At 38.7% G+C, this 22478-nt stretch overlaps 2 protein-coding genes across 3 annotated transcripts in view; both read left to right on the top strand.

Annotated features, from left to right (window-relative positions):
* Window positions 1-15599: 15599 nt before the first annotated feature.
* The window catches only part of LOC139152731 (flavin-containing monooxygenase 5-like), a 31199-nt gene continuing 24320 nt past the window's right edge, over window positions 15600-22478 (top strand). The window contains exons 1-2 of one of the 2 annotated variants that reach the window (XM_070726047.1): window positions 15600-15735; window positions 16697-17155. In XM_070726047.1, the coding sequence (XP_070582148.1) occupies window positions 15621-15735; window positions 16697-17155 (574 nt within the window). In that variant the 5' untranslated portion in view covers window positions 15600-15620. The remainder of the gene's footprint in view (window positions 15736-16696; window positions 17156-22478) is intronic. The other variant, XM_070726046.1, reaches the window with a different exon arrangement.
* On the top strand, window positions 18423-21794 carry LOC139152732 (dimethylaniline monooxygenase [N-oxide-forming] 2-like). The gene is made up of 3 exons (XM_070726048.1): window positions 18423-18812; window positions 18918-19162; window positions 21345-21794. Exons 1-3 carry the CDS (start codon window positions 18431-18433, stop codon window positions 21678-21680), a joined length of 963 nt encoding a protein of 320 aa, XP_070582149.1. The 5' UTR covers window positions 18423-18430; the 3' UTR covers window positions 21681-21794.

Below are 22478 nucleotides of genomic sequence, written 5' to 3'. Positions count from 1 at the left end.
AGTATGATGTATGCAAATTATAATAATATAATAATAATAATATTTTATTGCTTGCTTGTAAATATAGGATTTACATCACATTTGTGGCAATAAAAGTGTGATACAAAAATAAGTTAAAATTTCTTCAATAAAGATAAAGTATTACAGTATATAATAGTAGCTAATAATAAATATAACTAGGTATTTCTTTGTTTGTATAAAGTAAAAATAATCTGCAAGTTGTTCATTAAAGAGAACTCTTGTTTTGTTAGTAGAGAAATAAGCTGGTTTTCAGTATTGTCGTTTGGGAAGTTGATTTTACTGAAAAAGTTCTTTCTTTGGACTTTGTATTTCTGACAGACTAATAAAAAGTGTGTTTCATCTTCAATACTGTTGGTGTTACACTGATTGCAGTATCTTTCAGTAATTGGGGTTTTTGGAACAGTGTGTCTTCCTTTTTCAATTGCTAGATCATGATTGCTAATGCGAAGTTTGGTGAGTAATTTCTTTTTCTCACCTTGTAACTGTGTTAAGTAGGTTCTAATCTAAAATTATGCTTTATTTTGGCATACATTCTTAGTTTACTATTTTCATCAGTGATCAATTTTTCCAAAAGACCTCATAATTGTTTGTTAAATTTGTTTTCATTAATCCAGTTATAACTTTGTGGTGTTTAAGTGATGGAGCTTTATCAAGGAGAAAGTCCATTCCATTGTCTTTAATTAAAGCACTTAAACAGTTAAACCAGGATCTATTGTTAGTGTTGTTTACCATTTGCTCCAGAAAAGCTTCTTTAGCGAGATTATAATGTGGCAGTTGTACGATATGAAGCCAGTGTTTAACAATATTAAGTTTGATCTCAAGTAGAAGTGGGAATTGTCCTAGTTCACCCCTCACAGCGGCATTACAAGCTTGTCTATTACACTGTAAAATGTTCTTACAAAATTTGAGGTGAGTTTTTTCAATTGCTGATTTATCCCACTTCTTGTAGTCCATGAAATCTTGTCCCCAAATCTCTGAGCCATACAGTAAAACAGGTTTAATGAAAACATTGAATAGATGTAGGGAAAATTTTATCTTTTTGTTGTGCAATAAAACCCTTTTTAAACTATACAAAGATTTTGCTGCTTTATCAGCCAAATTTGTAATTGTGTCACTAAAACTGCCATTTGATTTAATTGTCAGTCCTAAGTATGTATAGCTCTTAACAGATTTGATGCATGTACTACCATAGTTAAATAAGTGTTTATCTATCAAAGGAGATTTACTAAAATTAATTGCTTGGGTTTTCTGTAAATTAACATCAAGTTTCCAATTGGAGCAAAATGTGTGTAGTGTATTTAACTCCCTCTGCAAACCTTCTTTTGAAGTAGAGATTAAGACAAGGTCATCAGCGTAAAATAATGAGTTAACTGGGGTATTATTCAACACTGGTGTTGAGTATCTACTTTGTCTAGATTTGTTTTCAAGTCATTGACATATAAATTGAACAGACTAGGACTTAAAACACAGCCCTGTTTTACTCCTTTTTCAACTTTCAGGCTGGGCGAGATAAAATTATTTGTTTTGATGTGTATTTTTGTGTTGGTGTACATGTGTTTTATAAGTCTGTATAATTTGCCATTAATGTTATTTTTGAGAAGTTTATGAAAGAGACCAACTCTCCATACCGAGTCGAAAGCCTTAGCAAAGTCAACAAAACAAACATAAATGTTCTGCTTATTGTTAATATATTTATGTATTATTGTCTTCAGGGTAAATATGTGATCTATTGTGCGATGGTTTTTGCGAAATCCAGCTTGATTATTATGTATAATATGATTGTCATCTAAAAAACTATTTAGCCTTTCATTTAGAATGTAAGGGACTGGTCAGTTTCTTCAGCCTGGGGGGGGCCGGTGGATTCATGGGGGGGGTCACCCTGTTTTTGACTTTGGTGATAGGGGGGTCACATGTTTTGAAATGCCCAATAGGGGGGGTCAGTGTGTTTTTGAATTTTGACACAGGCTCATCATTGCCTAAAATGCTAGTGTCAGCCACAAAATTCATCATTCAGTTGTATTTTTCGGCGCGCCCTTCGGGCGCGTAACTTAATAATCAGTCATATTTTCAGCACGCCCAACTTTAACATATCAAGCATACATACATCAGAGATATCTGTATGTTCAATATTTTTCAGCGTGCTCTTCAAGCTCATTACTTTATATATCATACATCTTTCAGCATGCCCTTCAGGTGCATGACTTTAATATACAAGGCATATATATCAGAGATATCAGGATGTTTCATATTTTTTGGCGCGCCCTTCGGGCGCCATACTTTCAGAGATATCTTGATGTTTGCTAAGTGAAAGTGTACCATTATGAAATCTGCATTTCATATGAAAAGGATGACAAATTCCTGATACTTTTCTGTTCTCTCTGTGAGAATTCAGTATGAGAAAGCAACATGCACAAATATTTCACAATATATATTTGATACAGTGACTTATTTTAGAGATAGAAAAATGACAAGATATCTTTCCTTCTCATTGATGCAATTATTTTTCTTTGTTTCATAGGTTTTCTGTAGAAAGATGCTTTTTATGAACAAAATAACAGTTAAAAAGGCAGTTTTTGTCATTATTAGCTGTGCTTTTATGGTTTCAATGTTACACAAGAAAAGGTCCTCTCAGACACTGTACACATCAGATTTGGCTAAAAAAGCTCTCTATGGCTCCTCAGTAGATTAATTGGATGGTTGGCAAGTCTTAACACCCATCAAAGTTTTTGATTCACTTCTTTTTCCTCTTTGATATTAATGATTGACATCCATTTCTGTACAACAGTTCAGGACATCTGGTTAAGCAGAGAAAGTGTGAAATACATTCACAGCTCATTCAAAATACAGCTCATTCAAAATGTACTGTATTTAAACTTTAAGATTGACACTTTGAAATTCCTATCTTACAACTGACATGTCAACAATTTCACTAAAACATAGAATGACTATTTAAAATATAAATATATGTAAAATGTAAAATATAATATATATATATATATAAAATATATATATATTATATATATATATATATATATATATATATATATATATATATATATATATATAATTTTTGTCTATCTTTTGTTTTACCTTTGTCGCGCCCTGGGGGGGGGGGGTCACCCTGTTTTAGAAATTTGGAATAGGGGGGGTCACCCTGTTTTCAAAATTTGGAATAGGGGGGGTCAGCCACTTTTTGACGTCGGCAAAAAATAATCCACCGGCCCCCCCCCAGGCCGAAGAAACTGACCAGTCCCTAAGAGAAAAGGTTAAAGATTAAATACACCCAGGCAGACACGTTTGAAATCTCTGCTTTGCCGTGGTGGTAGTTCCGAGAGAGGTACCCGGCGTATACGTAACAAAGTCAGGAGGTCTTTTCTCAAATTGGGTATGGATGGGGGTGTCATTAGCTCTGCATGGCAGGGCTGTGTGTTTAACCGGCGTTATACGGCCTCCCACCACAGTGGGAGACCGTATAACGCCGGTAACACACAGCCGTGCCATGCAGAGCTAGGGGTGTCATGAGTGAGTTTGCAGGTCCATAAGGGGTGACCCATTCGATTTTGGGGGACTGGAGGATTTTCGCAAAAGAAATTGTTGCCGGCCAAATGCTGAGAAAAAAAAATTGTCTCTGCAAAAGAAAAAAATTGCTTCCAGGATAGCCCTGCGTACGATGCTTTGTGTTCCGCTACAGCTAATAGCCCCGCTCACCGCAAAAAGTTGCTGTGATGCACCCTTAGACTAGCATTCTGTGTTCCCTGGAGCTGCCGCCTACGGCAGCATTTTTGAACAAGAATTTTTGAAAGCAGAATTACATTGTCTTCGGAGCTGCCGCCTACGGCGGCATTTTTGAATGGGTATCTGTAGAAGCAGAAACCTCTTCTCAGTAGCGTGAACCATGGTCACTCTGTATGTCCGATAACCTGATAACACTAGATCAAAATTCATAATACCTGTAATACAATAGTTATAAATACAAAACAGCACAGAACAGACCGTACATGGATGTGTATTTGTATTCTGCTGCTGCACTCCCACATGCTCTGTTTTATAAATGCAGTGCTGCCAGTGTTAAATATATGTGAGAACGTTTGTCAAGTCTACAAATCTCATAAAGTGGCAACACTTTATTAATTGATATATGTCTATAAAAGTTTAACATTTTGTCTTAAATTTTAATAGAAAACAAAACAACTGGGTGAGTGTTAAATTGCTTTAACTCAAGTCTTCAGTCGCATTTGTTGACATTGCCTTGATGGTGTATTTTAAACAATGACTGGAAATGTAAAGGATAAAACAATATATATTACTTTATTTAAAAAATCATTAGTAAAAAATATAAAAAAGAATAAATGAGCAATAAACTGTGTTATACTCAAACAATTTTACAAAATATTTAACTGAAAATGTTTCACTACTTTTAAATAAGGAAAAAAGAACAAAGCATGTAAATCTCTGTGAAACACTTTTCTTACAGTCCACTGATGTCTACCTAATTGATATTAACTTTAAACTTGTTTTCCAATTATAACAGTGGTGTTTAAGAATAAAATGTTGACTAAAATGATAAAAAATGCCAAAAATGTATGATACTGATAATTTATCGGTAATTTTTAAACTTTATAATAAGAATACCCCAATAAAACCAGATTTCAAAGAAAGAACATAAACAGATTCTGAGAATTTTTGTATTTTGACCAAAATGAATAATTTTGCCATGATTTAAAGAAAACCCCAATGTAATAGGTTATCTCAATATGAGACTGATAGCGCTTGGGTGGGGCTGCGTATGGGACCAGGTGCGATGACGTTGGACCAACTTGCCAATAAACGCTTCAACCATAAGATTCCGCACAGTCTGCGACAGTCCATCGTCGAAAAGGTCGTCCAGTCCAATATCGATCATGAAAACGACGCGCGCGTCCACTGTACGGGACCGACCGTGCTCACGAAAAATTACACCGTTGTTTTGATGGAAACCTATCTTCATACAAATTATTGTCAGCGGACGTTGTTAGTGATGATTGAATGATCATTATATTATCTTCGAGTTGTAAGTTTTAAATGCTTGAATGTCGATATATTTACAAAGTATTTAGAAATCCCAACAAACTAATTTGAAAAGGACATATTTCTCATCAAATTGTGATTTTTCCATTTCACATATGGGGAGGGGGTGTATTGTAAATAGGCTGGTGACCCCATATTTTTATTTGATGCATATAATGTGCAATATCTGAACAATAATTTATATGAAAATAAACAAAATTGTTGGATTGGAAATCTAATTCTTAATTATTCTAAAAAGTATGGATAAGGTGTGGTCATTACTTTTAAGTTTGCAACAGCTTTAACTGTTGTTTTGGAAGGCCTGAGAAGTGATAATTTAAGTTCTTATGCACGTTTTCAGCGGAAAAATAGCTGAAACTTTCATTTTTTATTCAATGTGGTTCACATGTAAATAAAACAAGTGCAGCATTTCAAGAAAGGAACTGAAAGTAAATATATCGGGTTGGGCAACGCTTACGACAGATTCATAATTTCTGTCATTCGAATGGGATAAAGTGGGCGTATTTCAAATCCTTCTAGCTGCCAAATTAATCTGGTGACATATTGATTTTTTGTCGTAATCTCATCCTCACATATAAGTCTTACTGTTAGAGAAAAATAATGAAAATTGTTGGACGTAGTGGCTCGATCACCCTTAAATGCCTCAATATTTTATTTAACTAGATGATTGAATAAACACAGAAAAATTTACAGATGGAATGGTTTTGCTGCTAATATTTTTCATTCTGGCATATCACAGAAAGAACAATTAAATATTAATTTGATCATTTGAAATACAATGTCTTCATTCGGGGTTCGAACCCACAACACACGGCATCCAGTTACCTAGCGGAGAAGCAACAGACAGAGCCGCTCGGCCGAATCCCCAATCTCAACAAAAGAGTGTCAATCACCGAGCTATAAAGTTGTTACATTTTTCTAACTGCGATCTCTCCACACGTTTTAGAGTTCAGAAGCACTCATGCTCGCACACTCAACTAAAACACATCGCACACAAACTTTATCGAAGCAATGCGAAAGACAACCTCGGGGACAATTCCGTCCACCAGCAGAGCTATCAACCATGGGTAGAAAATACGTGCGTGCGATCTGAATACTTTCGACGCGAAATCTTGTTACCGTCGACGTCGTATCCAAGAGGCGGACTCTAGGAAACTATTTAGCATAGTTGGCGAACTTTCCAACGCGAATGAAAGAAACCACTAATGCATTGCCAAACAACATCCCTCTCACGGACTTGCCATCCGAATTTCTCACCTACTTCGAATCCAAGGTAGCTAAGCTCCGAAACGGACTTGCAGTTCAACAGGTTGACGACTATGATACCCTACCACCCCATGTATTCACTGACTTCCATCCGATTATAGCCGATCAGGTACGAACAGTCATAAAACTATCTTCCACGACCTTGATGTCTTACAGTGTGCCATTCTAATCAGATGATATGAGACAACGTTTGTAATTTTCTTTTACATAAGTAGTTTTTACAGTGTTATGATTCTATTCATATTTTATAGAAGATAATCTTTGTACTGTGAAAAGCCATGTAAATGTTATATGCCTTTTTGAACTGTTATACAGAAGATGTATTTGACCGTATAAGCACAGTCAAACCTGCAGTGTCCTTTCTACGTATTCTGGTCGATATTTCTTTTTTATGGTACATTCAAGGTAGTGTTTTTAACTATTAGTTTGTCCTTTTCCATATCCTTGCACGAAATGATGACCCTCCCCTTAAATATTCATGCACGAAACGACATTGCCCTTAAAAACTGTTGCGTAAAAAAATGGTGACCCTTCTCAAAATCATATCAGTCTTGCCCTGAAAATGTTATTCAGGCGTGGAGCAGCCTGTGGAACCAGGTGTTCGTCTTGCTAGGGCGCCACCACCGCTTACATTAACCCGTCGAGCCATTTAGCAAAATGCCTTGTAAAACAGAGAGTCATTTGGGCAGATAACAAGTAAATTGGCGGTCAACTTCGGTGGTCTGGTACAGCGATTGTAATACAAAAGTCAGCAGGAAGCCCAACTCTGGCCATAAAATTGATATTGATACTACAGGCTGCGTAGACATCGCACAGTGGTACAAACCATTTCTCTCATGGTCTATCTCAGAAAATAAACTGAATCGAATGAAGAATAATTCACAATTGACACCGATTGAGATTACCCGCTGATTTTAGTGTTTGCAATTGCTGTACCAAACCAGTGAAGTTGATCGCCAATTTATTTGTTATCTGGCCAAACGACTCCCTGTCTCACTAGGCATTTTGCTAAATGGCTTGATGGGTTAATGTGGTGTAAAGGCAGCGTATACTATATGACTGTACATGTGCTGACAATCAAACAAACAAGAACAGGGGCTCTTTTTCTCTGCGTCACAAACGTCTATGCCTGCCTGATTGCCTCTCTGGCTCTCCAATCTCTGTCTCTCTCTCTCTCTCTCTCTCTCTCTCTCTCTCTCTCTCTCTCTCTCTCTCTCTCTCTCTCTCTCTCACACACACACACACACACACACACACACAACTACAATGCATATCACTTTTATTCCATCAGGAAATTTTAAAGAGGCAAGGCTTTCTTTAAAAACAAAGCACTGCGTTCTTTATTTGCTTTTATGAAAACCTTTAACTCTCAAAATGGGACACCAGTGGTGATACAACTGCATCTTTTTTACTCTCTAGTCAAACCAGTGTTATTGTATGGATCGGAGGTTTGGGGGAGTTACTTAGGGGTGGACCATTTGATATCCTGGGGGGGGGGGGGCTTGGAAGATTGGTGGAGAGCCATTATTTTTTTCCCCACCTGCTTCACCATGAATTATTTTTTTTCTACAGGGCATATGTTTGCAACTTTCTTTTTCACTTTCCTTCTTCGAGATATTTTTTTTTTACCAAATTTCGGTGCAATGTTTGCTTGCTTGGTTTTTCACACCCAATAACAAGATGCTGTTCTATCGCACACAGACTATATTCAAGAAACTAAATAAAGATATGTAAATACATGTACATTTATTATTCACTTTACAAAAATATCAGTTTATAGATCTTATTTATACCATGGGTAACACACTGAAAATACAAATCAAACAACCTGATTACTGAGTTCTACATTAAGCATTAACAAACTTGCAGTGAAAACTTTTCTGAGAACATCACTGGTGTCATCAAAAGAGATGATGGTATCCTACATCAGGGCTGTCAATGTTTTTCAGAAGAGAAGGGTACAAGTGAAAGAACAGGAGGGTACAGCCTTGTGCGGAGCGAAGAGGAGCAAGGCGTGCGCGGGGGGAGGCCAGGAGGGGGTGCCCCCCCCCCTCCTGAAGCTGGAGCTTTTCTAATTATTCATCTTCAATTGGTGGCCTGTGGTGGCACTTTTGAGGGCAATTTTCTGTCAAGTTTATTATAACTGAAGTATCAAAAGCAACATGAAATTGAATCTTGCGAAATAAATTATGAAAGACAAACAGAAGTATTTCAGAGTTTATATGTTTATTGATACACCAGGTTATTATTATTTGCATACAAATTCTGTTGAATTACAACCTGCTTCATAAAGATCATAATCTGAAAATCTTCCTCAATGAGACCACTTCAGACGAGTTCTTGTTTTCAGTTGCTGAAAGCTACAGTGATAGTAGCTGTAACTTTTGACAATTTTTCAGTGTTTTTGTTTGTGTATTTATTTCAGTTCCTCGTTTAATAAATTCTAAATTATTGTTCCTCAAGCTTGAAATGGTTTATGCTTTATAAAACTCCAGAGCTACTGCTTGATTTTTATTGATGCTGCAGTGTGCATCGAACAAAATTGCCAAGATTTTTTTTTTCCGAGTCGCAATGGTCCATAATTTTTTTTTCCATCAGCCTTTTTTTTCAAGCAACTCCACCTGATATCTTTTTTCCCCCCAAATCTTCCAAGCCCCCCCAGCATATCAAATGGTCCACCCCTTATTTAGGAAAGTAAGTTCAAAAAGATTTAGTGATTACTTTCTGAAACCTAACGTTGAATTTGAGATTGTTCAGATGAAGGCATGCAAACATATTCTTGGTGTTAATAAAAGTGCATGCATCCATGCTTGTTTGGGAGAACTTGGGCGTCTCCAACTTCTGCTATGTATTATCGTTAATGTGATCAAATATTGGAGTCATTTAGAAAGCCTTAAAAACAATAAAGTCTCCTTGCTGTAGCATTTGAACTTGAAAACAAATTGCATGAGAAGGGTATATGTACATTTTTAGACTTTATTAAATCTGTCTTTGCATTCTGTAATTGTTCACACTTACTGAGAGTGAAGAATTGTTATTGTCTACAGTAATTAGGACAGTAAAACATTCCTTGAAAGCAGGGTTTGTTGATGTCTGGAAGAAAGCCATAGAAATTAATGAGAAATTAAATATTTATTGTAAGATTAAAACTGTTTTCAAATATGAGAAGTATGTCTCTTGTTCAAGATCCTTTTGATAGAATAGCATTATACAAAAAAAGAATTTCAAATCATATTTTTCCAGTTGAAGTCGGTCGTTATAAGAATATCCCTAGACACCTTAGACTTTGTACTTTATGCAAAAGTGATGTTGGAGATGAATTTCATTGTATTATGATTTGTCAAAGTGCACCTACACAACGGCTGCTGACGGGCGGACGGACGAACGGACGGTACCCAATCTATAAGTCCCCTCTGGACTGTGTCAGCGGGGAGAAAAATTCCACAGTTTTTACCTTGGCAGTGTTGCAGCCAGACCGTGGACGGTTTTTGGTCATGAGGGCTGTAACGCCCGTTTATATACCCCGACGGGCTATGCGTTACCAGATACACGCCGCCATTTCCCGAGATGTTTCTTGTAAGGCAAGGCCATGAGGAGTAATAAACGGAGGTTAAAGCCCGAATGGCGACCAGGTTATAGGGGTTTACACACCACTAGTACAGAAATTTGCGAGAAATTTGCGAGAAATGGACACTTTCTCGCTTTATTGCGAGAAGTAAGCGAGAATACATACTTTCTCGCAATCAAGCAGTGAGAACTGTGCTTTCTCGCTCTGCATCTGCGAGAAATTGAATTCTTGCAATCAATCAGAGATAATCTTTTCTCGCTCTGCATCTGCGAGAAATTGTGAAATTTTTGTGAAATGCTTACACAGAAGAATACAATTTCTCGCAGATGCAGAGCGAGAAAACAAATTTCTCGCTGATTGATTGCGAGAATTTAGTTTCTCGCAGATGCTGAGCGAGAAAACACAGTTCTCGCCAGCTGATTGCGAGAAAATTAAATTCGAGCCAATTGATTGCATGAAAGTATGTATTCTCGCTTACTTCTCGCAATAAAGCGAGAAAGTGTCCATTTCTCGCAAATTTCTCGCAAATTTCTGTACTAGTGCACCACATGCTCATGCTGTTCTATGTTATTGCTTTTAGGCCTAATGTGTTCAGATACACCTAGGCACTGCAACAACATATTTTGAGAAGTTTACTGTATGAGGTGATTCTCAATAGCGGTCCTTCACAAAATAAAGCAAAAATGTCCTTAGGATACCTGACTTAACGTCCTTGGTTGCACTTGAATCTTTTGTATCAATGAACTCTACAAGTTCCTATATAGACGCTGTTGAAATGGAAAATCATATTTGATCATCAGATAGTGCTATGTAGAATTTGACATTTGCTTACTTATTTTTGTACTGATTAATATCAAAATTCTTTTACCACAAACGATTGACACATGAATCATCGTTTTTAAAAAAATAATAAAAAAGTAAACTGTAATATTTCAACATCTAGAAAGGATATGAATATATTTCAAGTACCTACAAGTACTTATTGAGTATAGAATACTAGTTATGCATAGATTACATCATTTTAAGGTCAAAGTTCAAGGGCACCTTCAAATGGTAGAGACAAATATAAAAATTCCTATATCATTCTGTTATTATACATAATAGTGTATTTCAATCAGGCCCTCTTGCCTCAGCCGAGGGCGCTAGGAGTTGATCATTAAAAATGATAATTTTCCTCTTGGAAGCTGAAGGTTTATCAAAACAAAAGTAAAACTGTCACTTGGTTATGTATAGTCCAACAGAAGTTCTGCAAACGTCTTTTTGAGTCTTTGTCTCCAACTTCTGCCACTTTTTATGAAATATTGAAATCTTAGCAGCAGGCGGTTTTGCTTTCATGTGCACCTAGTACCTACTAGGGTTCAGGTACTGAGTCCTGTTCTACGAAACGTCTCAGTGTCCCTGTTGTCGGCCGAGGTAATATTATGAGCTCCATTTTACAACAAATATATTTTCTTGCTCACTTTCTTGCTCGAGTGTCGAAGAGTAGACGAGGTTTGACTGAGATGTGAAATGTGTATTAGTGCTTTTATTTACCCTTTTCCTGGATAATGTTTAACGTATTTTCGCTCTTTGTTTGTTGACATGATAAGGTTTACAGGGTACGATAGAAAATTGACGTTTACTGAAAACAAAGTCTACCAGGCGCCAAATGTAAAATAATTATTTTACACATTAGAAGAACATATTCATACGAAAAGGGTGTATTTGCATGCATTTATCAATAAAAATAAACTACTATAGCATAAGTATAAATAAATCAATACAGACATAAGTAAATACATATATGAGTGAAAAAACATACATATATGTGAACCAATTCACACAAGACATGAAGACAGACACATACATACATACGTGCATACGTACGTGCATACATACATACATACGTACGTGCATACATACATACATACATACATACATACATACATACATACATACATACATACATACATACATACATACATACATGCACTCACGCACGCACATACATACGTGCATACGTACGTGCATACGTGCATACGTACGTGCATACGTGCATACGTACGTGCATACATACATACATACATACATACATACATACATACATACATACATACATACATACATACATGCATGCATGCACTCACGCACGCACGCACGCACATACATACATACATACATACATACATACATACATACATACATACATATACACATACAGGATCGAAAAGTTTACATGAGGGGAACGAAGTACGCATGCGTATATCCAGTCGCACACACACACACTCACACACACACACACACACACTGCTACTCGGAAAAGTTTACATGAGGGGGAACGAAATACGCATGCGTATATCTACTCGCACACACACACTGCTCTGAAAAGTTTACATGAGGGGGAACGAAGTACGCATGCGTATATCCACTCGCACACACACACACTTACACACACACACACACACACAACAAACACACACAACATTGCTACTCTCTCTGAGATACACACACTGACGCGACGATCTGCAGGCCCGGAAGTGCCACACCGGGGAGCTCACACTTCTTACTCGGACTCTACGTACCTCGCGGCGTCGAAGGCTAGTGACGATGACAAAGATGTGCGACACTTTTTCTCTTTCTTGCCTTTGTGTCGTGAGTCGGGTTCGTACAGGGCTTTACACAGTGGTAAAGTGGTAGCCGGCCTGAGTAATACTACACTGCTTAGAGGCCCCGTAAGGGTTTCTGACTTAATGGTACCTGCCATGCCGGCGAAGTTCTGCTGGGGTTAACGGCCCAACCCAGGCCAATAAAACACTGGGAGTCGTGTATTACAGCTCTCTGCCATTCGGCTTATATTCTTTAATGGTTAAATACAGCATTCAACAGGAACTACAGCAACAGCTTACCGGAACTAAAGCAACAGCTTTACTGCTAAACTCTCTGCTCTCTAAACTCTCTGCTTACTTTACTCAGGATCGTACGTAGCTCCACTCAGCAGGGAATGAATGTCTGGAATGCCAAGTATGCCCACTTGAACTAGACAGCAACGGAGTACGGAGAACTGGAATTTTCAAACTAATATTAAGAGCCACTGTGTATTTTCTAATAAACTCATTTTCACGCCTACGACATTTTAGTGCCTGATGTACAAGGCAGTGGTATTTTTTTACGAATTTTCATTAGTTCTACGCGTGAATTTTTTGATCGAAAAATTGATGCTTTGTAAAGTTTGGTCAAACATCAAATGTATTCACTTTTCCCCGGACGTTTTTGATGAAAGTCATATGGTCAACCCGGTCAATGTAGTATCATTCGACTCTTAATGGTACGAAATGTGTCAAACTGTCATCCGACCCCTATCGACCCCTAGCGTTTTCACGTAATGGGGGCTTTCTTTCTGCCTACTTTTAGTGATTTTCTAAAATGTGGACGCCTTATGTAAACATAGCCAGGCCGTCAGGCCTGCAGTTGAGGACCGGGGCAGCAGGTCACCTCGACCCCTGTGTTCCGTTTCGACCCAAGTAATTCACACCCTCTTGTCGTTGATTGTGGTCAAATCAATCCCGGTGCCTTAGTCACTTCGACCTCAGTCAGTTTTCATGTTACATGTACCTGACAACGTTTTACTGAGTACATTATGCAACTTGTTTCTGTGAGAAAAACTGCTGGCTTCGCTACAACAATCCACGGGGTAGCTGTGATATCGCAGCGGTACTTGTGGCGTGTCGAACGCGCTCGGGTCATTGGTTTGGGGTCATCGCCACAGTCCCTGTGGCGATGACCCAATGACTCGATCGCGTTCGCCACGAGTACCGCTGCGATATCACAGCTATCCACGGGGCTGTGAACACTCTGATACTTGTGGAGGCCTGGGGTACCCCGGCCCCATTGTCATTTACTGACTGGGGAACGTGTCTCACTGAAGTACGGATGGATAAAGCATGTCATTTACTGATTTTTGGAAATAAAGCATTCGTCATTATCGCAATTGCTTGCCATATGCGGCAAGATTGGATGAGCGAGGCCGGTCCGCTCGCCTTGGTGTCTTGACGCCAAATGAGCCTATTTCCGGTTTAGGCGTTGGGCTTACAGCAATGCATTATAGGATATCTTCCAGGGCGGCGTGGATCAGTGTGTGTGTGTGTGTGTGTGCGAGTAGATATACGCATGCGTATTTCGTTCCCCCTCATGTAAACTTTTCAGAGCAGTGTGTGTGTGTGTGTGTGCGAGTGGATATACGCAAGCGTACTTCGTTCCCCTCATGTAAACTTTTCGATCCTGTATGTGTGTATATGTATGTATGTATATATGTATGTATGTATGTATATGTATATGTATGTATGTATGTATGTATGTATGTATGTATGTATGTATGTATGTATGTATGTATGTATGTGAGTTTGTGTGAGTTTGTGTGTATGTGCGTGCGTGCGTGCATGAGTGCATATGGGCTATGTATGTATGTATGTATGTATGTGCGTGCGTGCGTGCATGAGTGCATATGGGCTTGTGTATGTATGTATGTATGTATGTATGTATGTATGTATGTATGTGCGTGCGTGCGTGAGTGCATGTATGTATGTATGTATGAATGTATGTATGAATGTATGTATGTATGCATGTATGTATGTATGTATGTATGTATGTATGTATGTATGTATGTATAAATGTATGAATGTATGTATGTATGTATGTATGTATGTATGTATGCACGTACGTATGTATGTATGTATGTATGCACGTACGTATGCACGTATGTATGTATATGTCTGTCTTCATAGGTCTTGTGTGAATTGGTTCACAATATGTATGTTTTTTCACTCATATATGTATTTACTTATGTCTGTATTGATTTATTTATACTTATGCTATAGTAGTTTTTTATTGATAAATGCATGCAAATACACCCTTTTCGTATGAATATGTTCTTCTAATGTGTAAAATATTATTTACATTTGGCGCCTGGTAGTCTCCACTATCATGCAACATGACGACAGGGTTAAAGGGCTAATGAGGTAAAAAAAAAATATCCTTAGTATTACTTAAAATTTCACAAAACACCTTCATAAACGTCGAAAGCGAATATCATCACTAATTAGGGTGTGACATTTATCCTAAATCAAAGAAAACAGTCCACCAGATATCTGGTTGGAGATGGGTAAATTTTGACTCCCTGAAACAGGAAAACCCGAAACACACCCATACACTCACACTCACACACACACACACACACAATATATATATATATATATATATATATATATATATATATATATATATATATATATATATATATATATATATAAAATATATATATATATATATATATATATATATACATACACACACACACACACACACATATATATATTTATACCTGTGCTCTCACATTGAGCATGCGTGGTAAAAGAGCCGATACTCTGAATAAAAACTGACAGTAGTGCATTGTTCGTAGTCAGTCAGTCAAAGAATAGATCGACTCTACGCCCATGGTCAGAGGCACTGACGTTGACGTTTTGGAACTTCTGACGGCAAGATCAGAAGGTTCTGAAGGTTGGGCTCTCTCTCTCTCTCTCTCTCTCTCTCTCTCTCTCTCTCTCTCTCTCTCTCTCTCTCTCTCAGCACTCTACTAATTACTGTGGCGACAGTTTATTGATATTCTTTAAACCTTTGCTACAATTTCTGTTTTCTTCGCCAGCTCTGCTATAAAAATCGAACGATGTCTTCAAAACGAGTAGCTATCATTGGTGCAGGAGTCAGTGGTTTGGTTTCTATCAAAAGCTGTCTTGAGGAAGGATTGACACCGGTTTGTTTCGAGAAGTCGGATCGCATTGGTAAGTGGTTGAGACCATGTTGACACTTACATAATCGATCCGGCGCCCTTCTAGAACAGTCGTAGCATTTAGCGAGTGTGTTTTGAAGTAAATTTATAAGGTTCCTCTGAAAGGTGATTCAGAACATGTTAGTTACGAAAACCGGAATTTTTCAATTTATCTGTTGATGAATGGCTGAGTGATACCGATGGATGTGGTAGCGAGAACCTATATGCGTGTATAATAACGGTGTTTATAGGTGTACGCCGTCAACACACAAAAAAGCCTTATGCAACCAGATTTACATATAGCCTCCATAGAACTCTCTAGGGTCTAAAACCTCCATGGTGCTATAAACAACTAGATATATCAAGACATGCGATTTTAGTTCATGATACGCTATTCTCATTGGCAGGAACTGAACATCAATATGAATATGTTAGGCTTTGCTACAATGCAAGACAACTTTCGTTGTCGTATAATAACAGTGTTTATAGGTGCACATCGTCAACGCACACAAAAAAGCCTTATGCAACCAGATTTACATATTGCCACTATAGAACTCTAAACCTCCAAGGTGCTACATACAACCATGGGGGTAGAAAGCTCTACCTCCATGATACAAATAGATATGTCAAGGCATGCGATCTTAGTTCACGACACGCTATTCTCATTGGCAGGAACTGAACATCAATATGAATTTGTTAGGCTTTGCTACAATGCAAGACAACTTTCGCTGTGCATGTGTATAAAGCAAAGTTGATATGCCATGCATGCAGGAGAGACGTGAGTGCAGTGGGCACAGACAGTGGAGCAAGAGACCCATCGTCAATGCCGCACGCGAAAGAATCTTTGTTGCTTATGTAATTCTGGGGAAACTCTATCAATTAATCATAGGCAAAAGGTTAGTATTACGGCTGCAACAAACTATAATTCAAATGCATCTTAAGAAAGATGACGTTTCGACGTTATTACCACTCAGGTGGATTATGGAACTACAGGGACATCCCATGTGAAGGCGAAGGCGGCGCCCTCTACGAATGCCTGGTGACCAATTCCAGCAAAGAAATGATGTATTTCAGTGACTTTCCGTTCAAAAAAGAATACCCTCCCTACCTGACACCACCCTTGGTCCTCAACTATTATAAAGATTATGCAGATCACTTTGAACTTCACAAATACATCAAATTGAACACCACTGTGACTAAAGTTGTCAAATCTGACGATTTCGGCGAAACAGGAAGGTGGATCGTTCGCACACAAGAGGACGGCCAAGCAGAAAAGCAAGAGATTTTCGACGCAATAATGGTCTGTACGGGTATATACACCAAGCCCTTCATACCGGACTGTGAGGGACTCGATCAATTCCAGGGCGAGAAACTTCACAGCAACGAATTTAGGAGAGGTCGGGACTTCGCTGGCAAAACAGTTGTTGTTGTCGGTGAGTTTCTTTATCAGCTTTAGCTACTTGATTGAAATTTCAATGGAAAACGAAGGACTAACACCATGTAAATACTCAATGTTCACAAGACCTATATGCGAGAACCAGGGATTGAGGACTACACAGCACACATTCCTCACAGTAATAAATATTGGTACTGGCAAGAATTACATGTAAAGGGATACAGTCGTCGGAACTGCGCTCGAAGGTCGTATGGGATCCATACGACCAATGTAAATACTGTATCCACGGTACGATGGTGATTGATGAAAGTTAAAACATGTCTGTCATTTACATGGTATAAGCTTAATTTAATTGTTGCAGCTGTGATGATGAGGTGCATGTAGATATCGTGTACGAAATACATTGCTTGTAAATAAGAAACAGGCGCTGTTCCGACGACGGTTTCCCTTTAAGGGGCTTCTTCAGATAATATAGAGGACTTCTTGAGCAGCTGCTTGAGCTGCTTGAGAAAAAGAAACCTACCAACAGAACCACTTCGTTCTCCATATACACTTTATGAGAGTCACATAGGTGTTATCTGTCATCTTCCGTTGCCAAGAGTTGGAACAAGAATTTGTTCAGTCGGAATGGAAGAATCTTAGTGATGAAAGGTAAATTACTTCGCAATAGTGAAAACATCTTGATAATTAGCAGTGTCTCCCCCACCAAACTATATTGCTTCCAAAGAAAACCATCCAATCACTAGCGACCAAGGGTTTGGGCCAACCATTAACCATAATGGTGAAAAGGTTAACATGTAGCGCCAAAACAGTGTTGATGTTCAACATCATTCATTTGAAGGATTCATTTGCAGAATTGTATGTATTATGTAACAGTATTGTGACAATTTTCTCTCGGCGTTCTGTTCTTTGACAGGAGACTCACATTCTGCTGGTGACGTCGCCACAGACAGCAGCCGACATGCTAAAAAGGTCAGTTACAACTCCTGTTTTATAAGCCCAACCCAGGTACCAAAGAGAGTTCGTGAACAAGTACATAACGATATGCGAGTGTCAATTCGTCTTTCAGCGATGAAGGCTTAAAGGATAATTAGTTTCTATCTTTCTCTCATCTCAAAAGTAGAATCACTCAGCAGTTTCCTCCAGTATCCCGCTAGCAGTATTGTCGGCGTATTGATAGAGGGAACGCGGTAATTTAACATCGCCGGTAGAATTGTCTCCCTTAAGATACGTTCATACTGCCGAATTTAGAGACGCTGATATTTTCTAAGCAGTCACGTTTTTTTTCTCAATGTACTAGGTTTATCTCAGTATGAAAGATGGCGCTTGGGTGGTGCTGCGTATGGGACCTGGTGCGATGACGTTGGACCAACTTGCCAATAAACGCTTCAACCATATGATTCCGGACAGCCTGAGGCAGTTCATCGTCGAAAAGTTAGTCCAGTCCAAAATTGATCATGAAAAACTTGGACTCAAATCGTCCCGTCGCATGTTCAGCGGTTCGGTGATGGTGAACGACGACATCCACAATCGCATCTTCTGTGGCTCACTGAAATGCAAGCCGGAAATCCAAAGCTTCTCAAAGCATGGCGTCAAGTTCGTCGACGGATCAGAAGTGAACGACCTCGATGCTGTGGTGTTTGCGACGGGATACAACATCGAGTTTCCCTTCATCGATGGTTCAATTCTTGCAGGTAGGCTGTCCTTCGAACCTTGAGCAATGTCAGAGTAGTGTGGAAGATTGCCTATCATGACTTTCGTCCTCCCTAATGACTTCGCTTTCGGAACTTTAATTTCAGACAATTTTAAAGACCTTGAGTTATATTTCCACATCTTTCCTCCTCGTCTTGAGAAAAATACGTTGGCTCTCATCGGAGGCATTGCTGCAGTTGGAGCCCAGGGCCCAGTCTTTGAGCTTCAGGCCAGGTGGGCAACGAGAGTTTTCAAAGGCGTGGCGTCACTGCCCGACCAGGAAACCATGTTGGAAGATGTCAGGACAAGAAAAGAAAATCTTTGCAAGAGATTTGGAAAACCCAGAGTTTTTGTAAGTATTCGGTAGTTGTATAATTCATATAGGCTGAGAGGGTTAAGTATAAGTAAACGTTAAACACCAAAAAATACAAGGTCCGTGGTAAAAGTTTACGAGGATCACATTTTGTGTCGTCCGTCGTGTCGACAATTTTGTTCATGGGATCAACCACGGACCGTTGATCAACTATTGCCGGGACATCCTGGTGGAAGGCAAGCTCAAAACCAGACATTTATTTTTTTAAATACTGGTGTTCAGGGTTATGGTTTTGTAATGATCGATTCGTCTACCTCATATTGTATTCAATCACGCGCTTTCGTCATACTGTTTGCAAAGGTAGCCTTCAGTAATTACAAGGGGCAAGGCAGGGGGAATTCTGTTGTTATATAAGTTAAAGACAAAATGACAAAATGACAGCTAGGGGGAGGGCTTGCGTTTTCGGAAGGAGGGTTGCAATTGATCACGCAGGCATTTTTGAAGGGTCATGCATTTTGCGGGAGGGTCACCATATTATGCGCAACCATAAGGGGGCAAGATGTGGCTGATATAGTGCGTCACCCAAAAATATCAAATCATAATACATGAGAATCTATCCGGCAAACTATTGACAATTTTCCCCACACAACAAGTTATATCTGTACATTTATATGTGTTTGATAATATATGTAAATATACTTTGCTCGAAGTGGGAAGTAAAACGTGCATGTGTGTACAAGAAATTGGATTTTGGATATCATTGAAAATGTTGATTCACTAAACATGGTAGTCAATGACAAAACTATGAATATTTTTTTCCAATACAAAAATAGGCAAATTTGTGTATTTATGTACGCTTGATTATTCAGAGGTTATAAACGGCAAGCGAGGGTATTTGGTTGCGGATATAAGACCTCTGGGGTGAAAATTAGCATATTTGGCGGGAAATAATCACCGAGCGAAGCGAGGTGATTATTTCACCCAAATATGCTAATTTTCACCCCAGAGGTCTTATATCCGAAACCAAATACCCGAGCGCACCGTTTATAACCTCATTATAATATGCTAAAGTTAAAAACAGGTGGACAATGTCGTTATTTAGGGCCGAAGTTGGAACGAAAGTTCAGGAGCGCCCAGCCTCATACAAACTCTAAAATAGAACGTTTCAGAACGCGCGCGCGTGCACAGTTGAATTCATAAAATACGGTTACGCAACGCATCGATATCGCGATTAGACATCGAACTTGAAGAATTTTACTTCAAAAAAACGCTCAAAAAACTTTTAAAAATTATGTTGTTGTTACATAGCCTCCGCTGCTTACAGAAACTCTTCATTTGTTGGTTCGTCAAGCTGCACTAGACTAAAATTTAACAATCAAAATCAATCTGAAGCCATAGACTTGTTCGACATTATGGGGCGTTGAGCTCTCAAGTTGGCGTTCGAAATTTGCGCGAGCTCAAAAATGTTACGCGGCGCGCAGGTCTTCTTGTTGAGAATATAAACCCCGGCTCCAGCCAATCAGATTGCTGGATTCCAGCTAAGCATATTATAATCATATTTATGTACTTGATTAGACTAGAGTGGTTACAAATGTATGTGCGTGCGAGAATTTGGATTTTGTAATTTCACTGAAATGTTGAACCACTGTACATGGTAGTGTACGAGAGAACTCTGATTCTTTTTTTTTGTCAATTTAAAACATAAAACTAACAACATCTGTATATTTACAGACATCTGATAATTGATATACACTTTGCTATCTGTCCCGTATGTTTTTGTCTCTTGTCTTTCATCAGTTTTAACTGTTCAGGTGTTTAATGTAGGATACCACTGCATCTTCTTTGCTTGTGAAGCTAGATAGTTTGTATGTGTTTAAAGGAATCGATGTATTTTGTTGGCAACTTCCTATTTAGGAAATATCAAATGGACATTCAAAGGTTTAGCCATAATCATCTCCTGTCAAAAGTGACCCTCCCCAAAAGATAGGTTACAAAACGTGACCCTCCCCTTGGACAGTTTTCTAAAAATTGACCCTTCCCCAATTCCCCGGCCCACCCCCTTGTAATTACTGAAGGCTCCCAAATTTAGTTACTCAACAAGATGACTATTCTGACTGTCGAGTCGGTAAAAACTTGAAATAACTTTACAGTTTCCTGTTGTGTGGCGGTGTTACACGATTTAGAAAGGAATATACACTGACAAAAGTGTTTTTTTCACCAGTTTCCTCCGGTTCCATATCAAGAAGAAATAGCAGATCAGATCGGTGTGAGACCAAAGTTCTGGAGGGTGCTCCTTACTGACCCTAAACTGGCTTTCAGACTGGTCTTCGGTCCCTGTTATCCAGCGTCCTATCGCCTCGTCGGCCCCGGTGCATCATGGGAGAAAGCCAGGGAAACCATCTTCAAGGCGCCAGAAAACATGTTGTACTCGATGCAAACCGTTCGACCGAACACCGTGGCTAAGTCAACCAAGGGTATCTCAATGTCGTTTTTACTCAAATTGTTGATTGTTATAATCCTTCCCTTGTTGCTGAGTTTTGCCATTTTATCACGTTAAGGTACCCCACAACCTGTTGCAGCTCTTTGCTGTCACATTCGATGTAACTCACCTTTTGTAAATACCAAATGTGCCAAAATAATCCCCTGAGTTTTTGACATCAAGGATGCGTTCAAAGTACCACGCCCTCAAAGTTTATTTTCACACACACTACCTTCAACGATGAATGGCATCGAGAATAATACATTTCAACTCAACGTGTGCCCTTCCAGTATTCTGGTATAGCCACGTATGCAATCGCTTCCTAGACGATCCCTTTTCCAAGTCTTAAAGGAACACTTGAATTTGTACAGCATATGAGAGTAAAACCCCACTCTGTTTCTACAAGCTCATAGAAATGTACCGTGATACAGCCATGGGAATTATATTTACATATTTTAGCTGTTATTAAACGATCATGATAGCAGGTAGAGCTCACTAGTAATTGCATTTCCTCCAGTAATCGTTTTATGAATTTTCTGCACTGCATCTGATATTGACAATAGGTAGACGTTTGTATATTTTGTCAATGGACAATTTTACAGATTATTTGATGCCTTTGTTTTGTCTGCGTTTATGTTTCCAGAAATTTTAGTGCTTGTACACGATTTCTGTTACAGGCAAAATCCTTTGAATCCTTTTCTTTGTTTTATTTTTACTGAAAAGAAACCTGGGATGCACACATCGTGTTGTGCTCTAAGACATCAACTTTCTTTTTTATAAACTTTCTTGACTTTTATCTCGGACAATTCGACGACTGAACTTCTCATATCATTTTTAATGTCTCCCTCTTCCCCCCCCTCTCTCTCTCTCTCTCTC

Source organism: Ptychodera flava, chromosome 16, assembly GCF_041260155.1.
Source record: "Ptychodera flava strain L36383 chromosome 16, AS_Pfla_20210202, whole genome shotgun sequence".
NCBI lineage: Eukaryota > Metazoa > Hemichordata > Enteropneusta > Ptychoderidae > Ptychodera > Ptychodera flava.
The sequence above is the reverse complement of the archived record's forward strand: the minus strand, read 5'-3'. Positions and strand labels throughout refer to the sequence as shown.